We start from the raw sequence: 12,173 nt of genomic DNA, 5'->3' as shown, positions 1-12,173 counted from the left end.
TTAATTTATCTGGGCTCTACTGATACTGTGCAAATTTTGGCTAACGTTTTGCCACACGTCATTCCTCAGCCTCTCCTTTGTAAATGTTCAGTGTATTTAGAAAAAGGGCCTGGAGCTTTAGACCTGCAGCTTTCGGCATGTATGTGTGCTGAAAGAGTGTATCCGCAAAATGATTGCATGGCACCTTTATACTGAATCCATACATCCCAATTCCTGGAACAGTCTTGTCATCTAGCACAAAATAAAAGATGAAATCATGTAGGTAAATTACATCAGAGGAAGCTTACCTTTACATATTCGCCACTGCCATATGTCATGTCTGGCTTGCTGATAAAAACAAAAGCAAAAAGTTATTGACAATGTCAAAAATAGACTCTAGTATCCTTGTTCCTAATCTGGGGTCTAAGACTCCTCTAGGGAGTTGGCAAATATCACAACTTTTATCTGACCGAAAATGATCAAAATTAGAAATGCACATTTTACATAAAGTCATAACAATCCAGTCACATACCAGATATACAACAGTAGTTAAAAGATTAATGCCTTTCTTTGGATGAACCAAAGGGGGAAAGTGTGCGTAATTAAAATTATGTACAGGGATGGGAACTAATTTGAGCTCAGTGCAGTTGTGGATTTTTTTGCTTTTTAATCATCAGGTCTATTTGTTATTGATTTCCCTATCAGTTTGCTCTGTGGATAAATGTGGGGACCTATGAAGGTTTTCAGGATTAGTGCAGCTGTTTTCCTTGCTGCTAAATGCGATCAAATGCCATCATGACATCAGATGAAGGTTAAACATGACTTTTTGCATCATGGAACTATCAGACAAACCTGTAGACATTGAGAAGCGGAATGGAAAATGCTTGAGCCATACGATTTCTGATGGACTGAAAAACTTGGAAACAAATACTCAACTGGAATCGGTTCTCAGTTGATCACTGTATATATGCAGAGATTTAAGCAAAAATAAATAAATAAATAAAAAATCTAGCTGAAATTTTTTTCATGCCCAAATCATAAGCTGTTCACCATCTACCTTTTTTTTTTTTTTAATAGAAACCCTTTTGTGATTGTGTTCTAGAGTTTAAGGTAAAACAAGGTGGAGACAGTCAAGAAAACAGAAAATTATTCTCCTGATGAACAAGACCGTTGGTGTTCTTTTCTAAAGAGCATCATATTATATAGAAATACTTTAACCTACACATTATTTAAATACAACTCATTCAACACCAATTCAAATTTCAGGCCTGTAGCCAGGGTCTGAAATGGCTTTTTTGGTGAAAGAAGAACTTTGGAGACAGGGGGACTGGGGGCTAGAAAATTTTGGGATTTGATGTCCAGGGATGCATTCTGGAGGTTTTTTTGATTACTGTTTTCTCACCACAGTCCATCTAAATTTAGTTGTACGACTTGTGGTGAATCAATTCTCAGGACATCAGATGCCTGTTTGGCAATGTTTGAGTTATGACTCAGTTAACCTGATTTATTTGATTGAATGTAAGGCCTGTGGCAAAATGTATGTGGGGCAAACCCAGAATACATTATTAGTCAGACTAAAACAACATTTGTATTATATCAATAGATCGGATACATCTACTGAGTTATATATACATTTCAAACTACATGGGAAGCAGAATCTAAGAATCTGTGGCCTCGAATCGAAGGGCTTTTGGTCAAGAGGTCAGAGATTGACGGCTGAGAGACGATGGATTCAAAGATTACAAACGATAGTGCCAACAGGCTTAAATGAAAATATGTACTGAGTTCCCTTTGGTTTATGTGGTTTATGGGGTGTTTTTGGGGGGGAGAGATGTAAATTAATATAGGTCAAGGACTGTAAGCTAAAAGGAATAAAAAAAAAGCATGTGTTGCCCGTACATTGACTGGATTTCTCAACTGTTTGTTGTGATTTGGCGCTATATAAGAAAAAAGTTGATTGATTGATTAATGTGTGTTGTATTTGTATTTTCTTTTGCACATTTTCACCTTTTCTTTGCCTTTAACCAAAATTTATTTCACAGCCTACATGTTTGTTTGATAAGATCATTAACCGCAAGAGCCGTAATCATTTTCATTTTTTTTTTGGTTTCCCTCATCCTAACTGAACTGATTTAAAGTTAGAACCCCAAACAGACTCAGTAATGCTGAGCTTAGACATTACATTAAAAAAGATATTGCTTCACATCTCACTTTAGTTATGCAGAAAAGTTAAATGAAGTAAACTTGTTTTAATATGGACCATTAATTATACTTAATCCAGAACTATATAAAAAAAATGTAGGCCCAAATTAATACTGGTTTAAACATTTTAGTTGTTAAATATTATTATTATTATTATTATTATTATTATTATTATTATTATAAGTAGTAGTATGAAAAATGTCTTCAAAAGTGGACCTTTAATCAAAGGGTGTTGTGATGGGCACGTCCCTCCCACAACACCCTCTTTCCATCTAGATGCCCCCCTGGTTTATCCCCACTGAGTAGGAACAATCAAAAATTTGTATATTTATGTGAAAAACGTGACCTGATTGAGAGGTAAGAAGGTTTTATGAGGGTATTTTAGATCATGCCATCCTTAGAAAGAGTTTTCAAACACCCTTGGTTTCTGTGTGGAAGGTTCCCAGTTCTGACCCCACCCCTGCCAAAGTTTTTCATAAAATGTGGTGTTGCGTCAGGAAGGGCATCCGATGTAAAATTTGTGCTAAATCTACCTTGGATCTGCTGTGGCGACCTTGAGTGAAAACAAGGGAGCAGCTGAAGAGACTTAAGATTATTATTATTATATGAATATTCCATTCATGGAATAGCCAAGAAAAAAACAAACACACAAACAGGAATTCAACAGAATACTAAACTGACAGATTTCTTTTATCAAGTAAAAAAGGCAAATATTATCTGGTTCTAGCTTCCCAGATGTAATATCCCCATTACACACAGTCGGAATTACGCAGAGTGACGTCGGACTTATGAATTGGCGCACATCCGAAAAGTGCTGGATTTCATTTCCAAAACGTTCTGACATCCAAGTCGACACAGTTGGTCAAAACTGATCAGCGGCCTGAGTGTTCAAAACTCTCTGGGTGCTGTCGAGATGGGACACCAATCCGAAGGCGATCCATGTGTAATCTAACGACCATCTGACCACAATTTACATATTCTGACGGCATCAAAACAGCATTTGAAACAATCTGATCGCGGTTGATTGAGCGCTGAGATCGATCAGTCACAGTAAAGCCTGCTGACATGTTGTGCTACGTTTGTTCACCTCCACTGGACACCGGCCAGGGAGGGTGAAGAAGATGTTGTTATGTAATAACATGTATGTGGCACTGTGTGTACGTCAGAGACTCGGTGGAGTGCCACAATGCAGCTGAACGGGATATCACCGCTGTAACGCACGTATTATTACACGTACACCTCCTAAGTCTGTAGCATGTGTGATGTGGAAATGTCTGCCCAGCACCTAACAACATAAATAAACAGCGTTGTGTGCTGGCAATGTTGATCAACTGACAAATACATAATCCATCTCTGGTATGACTAAATCCCATGTGAAGTGCCGCCCCACAACGATAATCCAACTGCAGTTGTGTTAAGATGCATATCAAGTAAAATGACAACAAAAAAGAGTTTAAAAAACAGAAAGTCCACTGGCTGTATCGGAATGTTGCGCACATGTGGGAAGTTGGTGCACTGCCAGCACAGTTCAACAACGGTTACAGAGTCCAGCCAGACAAATAAAATCTAGCAATGCAAGTGGCTGGTACAGCATTTAAGAACATACATACACGCAGCTGAGCAAACATTTCAGCCGCACACTCGCACACTGCTTTGATCACCTGTTCTACACACACAGGCACATGTGGCTCATTCAGTCATTGTGAACACACGCACAACTGAGTGGACACACATTCATCACTTGGATCACCTGTTCTACGCACATACACGTGCGCCCTCCGTCATGTGAGACACACATGAGAGGTCAGTTTAGCGCTGGGAATGTGAGGACAAGCGGAGATGTGATTGTGTGGGTGAGCAATAATAGGTGATTGAGTGACAGCTCCAATGTCGGTGCTGTCTGACAGCACTCTGTGTCATCTGACTGTTGTCAGAAATATGGTTGGGCTGCATCCTGCAGGTGTGCACGAGGCAGTCCGGATGCGTTCGGACCACGGCTGACCACACCTCTTTTCCTCCCAACTGTGTCGGATTATGGCAGTATTTGCCGTGTCGAATGGTTCCTCCACATTCTTGTTGTGTGTGATGGAGCTTAAGGATTTGCTGCTTTGAAGAAGTTATTTTAAACTCTAATTAAATAAGAGGAACATTTCTGTAGTTTTGTTTATACTGCTAACTAAGTTCATTAAGATTAATCTTTATGTCAGATCTTTGCTAAAACATCCATCCATCCATCCATCCATCCATTTTCTTCCGCTTTATCCGGAGTCGGGTCACGGGGGCAGCAGGTCAAGCAAAGCCGCCCAGACCTCTCGATCCACACACACCTCCCCCAGCTCTACCGGGGGAACCCCAAGGCGTTCCCAAGCCAGCCGAGAAATATAATCCTTCCAGCGTGTCCTGGGTCTTCCCTGGGGCCTCCTCCCAATGGGACGTGCCCGGAACACCTCTCCAGCGAGGCGTCCAGGGGGCATCCAGAAAAGATGCCCGAGCCACCTCAACTGACTCCTTTCGACGTGGAGGAGCAGCGGCTCGACTCCGAGCTCCTCCCGAGTGACCGAGCTCCTCACCCTATCTCTAAGGGAGCGCCCAGCCACCCTGCGGAGGAAACTCATCTCGGCCGCTTGTACCCGCAATCTCGTTCTTTCGGTCATGAGCCAAATCTCATGACCATAGGTGAGGATCGGAACGTAGATCGATCGGTAAATCGAGAGCTTTGCCCCCCTACTCAGCTCTCTCTTCACCACGACGGTCCGATACAGCGACCGCATCACTGCAGACGCTGCACCGATCCGTCTATCGATCTCACGTTCCATCTGTCCCTCACTCGTGAACAAGACCCCGAGATCCTTAAACTCCTCCACTTGAGGCAAGGACACTCCACCGACCTGAAGAGGGCAAAGCACCTTTTTCCGGTCGAGAACCATGGCCTCGGATTTGGAGGTGCTGATCTTCATCCCGGACGCCTCACACTCGGCTGCAAACCGCCCCAGTGCACGCTGAAGGTCCTGATTTGACGAAGCCAACAGAACCACATCGTCCGCAAACAGCAGAAACGAGATTCTGTGGTTCCCAAACCAGACCCCCTCTACACCCTGGCTGAGCCTAGAAATTCTGTCCATAAAAATAATGAACAGAACCGGTGACAAAGGGCAGCCCTGGCGGAGGCCAACGTGCACTGGAAACAGGTTTGACTTACTACCGGCAATGCGAACCAAGCTCCTGCTGCGGTCGTACAGGGACCGGATAGCCCTTAGCAAAGGACCCCGGACCCCGTACTCCCGGAGCACTCCCCACAGGGTGCCCCGAGGGACACGGTCGAACGCCTTCTCCAGATCCACAAAACACATGTGGACTGGTTGGGCGAACTCCCATGAACCCTCGAGCACCCGATGGAGCGTGTAGAGCTGGTCCAGTGTGCCGCGACCAGGATGAAAACCACACTGCTCCTCCTGAATCCGAGGTTCGGCCATCGGTCGAATTCTCCTCTCCAGTACTCTGGAATAGACCTTACCGAGGAGGCTGAGGTCTTTGCTAAAACAGTCCACTTTAACCCAAATGGGCACACCCATAATGCAGCCATGTTTTGGTCACTTCTCAGAGGGTGTTGAGGTTCAATGCCCAACTTTTTATCCACCCAACTCTGTTCTGGATAACAATCCGTGGAGCAGAGTCAGCGCAGAACGTTTTCTCCCTCAGTCTGCCTGTCTGTCTGTCTGTCTGCGTGTCGGGGTTCTTGCACAACATTCTGAGAGCAGTGGTGCTAAAATGCCACCACCCAGCAACAGAGCAACGAACACAACACACTGCTGATGGATCTGAAAAACAGCTGCCTTTGAGCACTGAAGAATAGAACTTCATCTTGATAATGTCCTTCTAGAATCTCACACACTGGTGGCCGATAGGAATCAACAGAATAATATAAATGTATCATGAAATTGACAAATCTGATTATTTGAAACAATGTGATTCTCACTGGACGAGCAGCTCGGCAGGAGAAAGAACTAATAAAGATGTGTTCAAACCATTTTTAGCCACCAAATATTACATCAAAGTGGTTTCAGGTTTTAGTAGCATGAAGAAAGAGTCAAACCTTAGAGTCCCAACTGGTGCTGAACTACAACAGACAGACAAAAATCATTTTACTTCTTATTATGCTGACAACACATTTATGTTAGTTTACTGTAATCTTACGTTTGACCTAATTTAGATCACATTTGACCTCAAGTGAAATCCTGAAGGTCAAGGTCAATCACTTATCCCAGGTAATGGGCAAAGCCTATGACTGTTCATGGCAAATTTGTAGGAAAAATTTCAAAAATTGCGAACAGGAAAGTTGTTAAGTTGAATTTAGTGTTTGACCTTCCTGTGATCTTGACCTTTCACCTTAAGCTTGATACTTTTGTGTACTGAAAGGTACCTTACTAGGGCTGCTATATGTGAAGTTGCAAGAGACTGCGATGTAAACTGTGAGCTGCACAGAGTTAAAGGTGAAAAAAAGCAATGATTACAAACAAACAAACAAACATACATACTGACAAATATATCCTGCCAAAACTTGTGAAAACAAGGGAGCAGCTGAAGAGACTTACGATTATTATTATTATATGAATCCTGTTTTGGCAGGATATTGGGGGGAAGATATCCAGGGGGGAAGATAAACTGTTACATCAGGTATCAAGGATTCAGATGTCACAACATGCAGCTCGTGTTATGTGTCGACGCGGGTTGAGGAGCGGACCTGCGTCAGACGGAACCCAGTGCTAAAAATAACCAGAATGCGGTTCCAATAACAAAAACAATTTATTTATTTCCCCCGCTGGTGCATAATAAAGTGTAAAAACTAAAATAGTCCTTCTGGTGGAGTGAAGGCTGGCACGCTCTCCAGCGCCCAAAAGGATCGAAGCCCAGCGCTCCTGGACTCACCACTACCGCCAAACACCCCACCAGGTGGACACGACAAACCGACTCTCTGCGAAGGATAGAAGAGGTGAGGTAAGTCAGCAGTTACAAATAATATCCTTCAAAAGACACACACTATCAGCAACACATTCAGGTCTGTATTTTAAGCTTTATGCAAATGAGCGGCTTCTCACAACAGGTGGAGGACCACTTGTCCGCATGCCACAGCAGTGAGAAGCAAGCTGCACAATTCTCATCACAATTCAAATATACTGCGTAACAAAATACCAAGTTACTATCAACAATTAGTCAAACAATTAATCACCTCTGATGTGTGCTGACAGCATGTGTCCCTCACCCTTCCTCCTTCACGGGCTTGATGTGTCAAACCCAGGCGCGGTCCTCAGCGTCTCACAAACGAACATCACAAGGTCAAGTTCCCGGCAGTTCTGCTTGAATCACACATGACTTAAATGCAGAACGCCATCCAATTATCTGCTTCAGCTGAAAGTCTTTAAGGCTGCACGTGAGCACCATTCACAGGTGCTACACATGATGTTGATGAGGGTGAAGGATTCTTCAGCCAGCACCTTCTCCACAGACAAATCAGTTTTCATGCCACCTGGAGAGCAAAGAAAAGAAAAGAACACCAAAATGTCCAGCCACACCCCCCCAACACACAACAGCTCGGCTGAAAACAATGTGTACTTAAATCTAATTAGAACATCAGAAAACAAACTCTTCACCTCCACAGATAAGCTGCCTAAAGGCCACGTTAAACAGTTTTGTCACTGTGCTCTAAATGCATATTTTGAAAAACAGCATTTTAACAGATGACAAACACACACAAACGTATGCTCAGAAATAAAATGTACTCCATTTCTTTTATCTTGGAAGTCAAAGCTTATGATGAGAACCTCGCCAAAACTAATAGTTCAACTGCTTCATGAAAAACAAAAGAAACAAACAAACAAAAAAATCCCTGACAATTTTTTTCACAAAAGCTTTATTTTCGAAATCAAAGTACTTTAATGTTCATTTCAGAAATAAATATAAAATATATAATATAAGTATAATGAATGAATATCCTGGTGAGCTGTTATTCAGGCTTAAAATTAATTTATAAAAGAAACGTTTCGCTATTTACAATATGCAACATATAGTGGGGTTTTTTTTTGGTAAGTAAGCATTACTTTTATGAACTCTTATGAAGCATTTCACTTCACAGCTGATTCTGACTCTTATGAAGCACTGCTTCATTTCACAGAGAGCAGTTTCTTTTAAGTGTTGAAGCCGTAACTCTGTTAAATCCTTCATTTTTAATAATCTGCTCCATTTGTTTGTATTGATTCAGTGAAAAGCTGCTGAATTAGTCTTAGCCATATTTAAAATAAAGCAGCTGCCTTAATTACACCATAAAAAATGAGTTTGTTCGGTTGATTTGGCGTACCACTGGAGGGAGGTCGTGTACCACTGGTCCACAGTTTGACAACTATGGTTTTAACATATGTTAAAGTGTGGCTTAAAAAAACACAGTTGTCATGGGGGGGGGGGGAATGAGCTATAGAGACCAAAACTGTTTTTTGTACCAGGCTTCTATGGAGTGTGACTTCTTTTTGCAGCCAGCCCCAAGTGGCCATTCAAGGAATTGCAAGAGTTTCCATTTCGGTGTTTGCTTAATTTCAGACAGCTGGAGGTTGGGACTTGGTGTACACCTACCAGTCCTAAAATATCAGGTCAACACCTGCAACCATTTATGAACGACAGCACATCAATTTGCTTAGATAATTTTTCAAAGAGTTTTTTTTTTTTTTGGCAAATGCATTTTCATCCTACTTTGAACTCCTGGTTTAGAATTTCTGCTTGTAGAAGCTTAAAATGCAGTACATATTGATTAACATTTCCCATAGATTTCTGATCATTTAATCAAATCCAACCACTGTGACATAATGTGGCTGTGACAGTAGTTAAAAAATTAAAAAAAAGGTATTTTCTTTCACCAGTCACTGTTTCAACACTATGCTATGCTATAAAAATGCAGACCATTTAAACTCTTTCTGCTTTCAAAAATACATTATACTTCTGTTTGAACTCTTAGAAATGAACATTTCCTTAGAATATGATTTGCTAAAAGAATCTTCATTTTCAAAACATTCATGAACTATGTTGGCAGAAATTCACCACTTGGAAAATGTGGCCATGTATTCTTATATAACTCAAAATAATACAACCAAACTAATATAAATATTTAAGCACTCAACAGGAACACGACCCACACAAACATTCTGTGTGACAGGGTCAAAGGTCAAGGTCACAGTAGCCTGTTTTGGGCACAGGATGCACTGCTATCTGAAAAACCTTCCCCACACTCGGTTATCTATCCTAAGTGATCAAAATGACCTTCAGCTTCATGTAGAATTGGTCAGAGCTCCACACTGACTGCTTTATTCCCACGTCTGTTTTTGGTTCTGTAGTAATGTTCAACATTCTCTGCGCTTTTGACAGTTGGAGGCAGTGCCACATTTATTTTGGAGTTATGAAGCATATCCACTGTCTGTGTGTATCTGGGCGTGTCTGCTTTGAGAAAAAAACAACAAACAAAAAACAGGAAGTCCTATAAAACCTGATACTGGATTGGGGAAGGCAGCCCCAGTGCAGAGGGAGTTTCTCTGATTTCCCTCATTTGGTTCTCAGAGTAACTAAATATATTCAAACCGTAATGCAGTTCCAGAATCACACATGAAAATTCTGTAAGGTATGTCTTCTATAATACATTCCAATTCTAAGGTAGAACTCTACTAGTGTATACGAAGGTATATCTAAATATCTAAAAAAAGAAGAGTAGAATAGAGTAGAGTAGAACCACTTAGGTGCCTGGTCTTGAGAACCAGGGATGGTAGGTTTGACATGGCTGTCAAACACTGCCCAGCCCACTTTGTCTCAGGCTTTCTATGTAATCTGTGACCGATCCCTCACGAATGCCAGAGGACATCTGCCTGAGAGCCAGTGCTGGAAACCACGTCTAATCTCTTGATACAATTCCAAATCAACACAGCCCTCCTGCTTTGACTTGAGTTGTTCTGTTTTCAATTCGTTTTAGAAAAATTTAGTTAGGAACAAACAAATAACAGGTCAGGTCAGCTAGGAGTGGGCAGCAGGGTCATAAACCACACCACAGAACCATCTTGGGTCTTAAATGGCAGCCATCCGGGCAGCCAACAGATCCACCTCCACCTCTATTTGCTTCAGCCCTGTGAGATGTGAGCATCCGTTTGGCCTTTTACAGTTGCTTGGGACATCAACACTGAGGCACCTGCATGCTGGATGATGTCAAGGAAAGCTCACCACATGGCCAAAATGTCTTAGTTGACATTGACTGACTCACACTCTGGATATGATTCCTCCTAAGTAACTGCTCATTTAAGACAAAGTCATCCCAACAGTGTCAAAAGGATTCAGTTCAATTAATTTCATTTATACACCGCCAAAGAACAACAAAGCTGCCTCAAGGCATTTCCCACGAATAAGGTGTAACCACAGGCAACAGTGGTAAGGAAGAACTCCCTCTGGTGATAATGAGGAAGAAACCTCAAGAATAAGAAAGGTATATTCGCCCTCACCCTGGAAATTCCCCCCTCCCCACCTGTAAAGGACAGCACAACTACAGGGCAGAAAAAAAATCTGAAAATAACAGATAGTAACAGAACCTTAAAATCAGACCTCAGAGAGACAGGAAGCCAACGAAGGGAAGCCAAAATTGGTGTAATGTGGTCAAACTTTTTGCTTCTAGTCAAAATTCTGGCAGCAGCATTTTGAACCAATTGGACAACCCAAAAGCTGGACTGCGGTAAACCAGAGAATAGAACTTTGCAGTAGTTCAATCTAGAAGAGACAAATGCATGAATCAGGTTCTCAGCATCAGCCATACAGGATAGGATGAATCTTCACTATGATATGATGGTGGAAGACAGCACTCCTCTGGTGGTTTCTCTGATGTGTTGGTCAACAGACAACGCGGGATCAAAAATCACCCCAAGGTTCCTCACTTTGTCAGTGTGATGTATGACGCACAAGTCTAAATTAAGCATTAGCTGGTCAAACTGATGTTGATGTTTCGCTGGACCAAGGACCATCATGTCAGTTTTCTCTGAATTTAAATGCAAGAAATTGCTGGACATCCAGCTTTTCACTGAAGCAAGGCAATCCTCTAACATCTTGATGTGTATGAGATTACCATCAGTCATCAGCGTAGCATTGAAAAGTGATCCCATAATGTCATAGTATATGCCCAAGGGATGGTATATAAAGGGAGAAAAGCAGGGGGTCTAAGACAGATCCCTGTGGAACCCTGTATTTTGTCTGAAAAAGGTTTGAGGTGATGTTATTGTACACGACACAGTGAGAGTGACTGATAGGTAGGATAGGTAGGATGTCAACCATACAAAGACATTCCCAGCGATTCCAAAGTGATTCTCCAACCTACTGAGCAGTATATGATGATCCACCGTGTCGAATACAGTAACAGTAACAGAACAGCGGTGGTGTCCAAATCCACTGTGAGCAGAAGATCATTTACCATTATAGTGAGAGCTGTTTCTGTGGAATGGTGCATTCTAAATGCAGACTGCAGTGGCTCAAAGAGATTGTTCACAGTAAGGTGGGCCACGAGCTGCTGTGAAACTACTTCAAGGATTTCACAACAGAATGATCATTTTTCAGAACACCGTGGTCAAGGTTCGATTTCTTAAATACTGGTTTAATCACTCTGGATTTAAAGCATTTAGGAACAGATCCTGAGGTTAGTGACAGGTTAATAATTTCCAATGCAGTGGGGCCATGTGCAAGCCACAGGTCCTTATACACTTTTGTTGGTAAAGGGTTGAAAAGACATGTTGTACTTTTAAGCAGAAATTACAAGGTTAGATGGCACACCCAGTGAGAGAATATCAAATTCAGTAAATGTCGGTAAGGTGTCAGTGATGGCACCCACATCAGTAACAGGGTGCAGCACACTGGGATATATTTGACCTAATCTATTTTCTTGTCAAAGTAGTCTAAGAAATCTTGAGCAGGAAATGGAGAGCAATTTA

The 12,173-nt window shown here is 41.8% G+C and overlaps 1 protein-coding gene across 1 annotated transcript in view; it reads right to left on the bottom strand.

The window, feature by feature from the left end:
• sh2d3cb (SH2 domain containing 3Cb) overlaps positions 1 to 12,173 on the bottom strand; it is a 106,475-nt gene that overhangs the window by 66,397 nt on the left and 27,905 nt on the right. Inside the window, exon 3 of the mRNA XM_034171127.1 lies at positions 288 to 327. Coding sequence (XP_034027018.1) covers positions 288 to 327 — 40 coding nt within the window. The remainder of the gene's footprint in view (positions 1 to 287; positions 328 to 12,173) is intronic.

The sequence above is a fragment of the Thalassophryne amazonica genome, chromosome 5 (assembly GCF_902500255.1).
Source record: "Thalassophryne amazonica chromosome 5, fThaAma1.1, whole genome shotgun sequence".
In the NCBI taxonomy this organism is placed as follows: Eukaryota; Metazoa; Chordata; class Actinopteri; order Batrachoidiformes; family Batrachoididae; genus Thalassophryne; species Thalassophryne amazonica.
The sequence above is the reverse complement of the archived record's forward strand: the minus strand, read 5'-3'. Positions and strand labels throughout refer to the sequence as shown.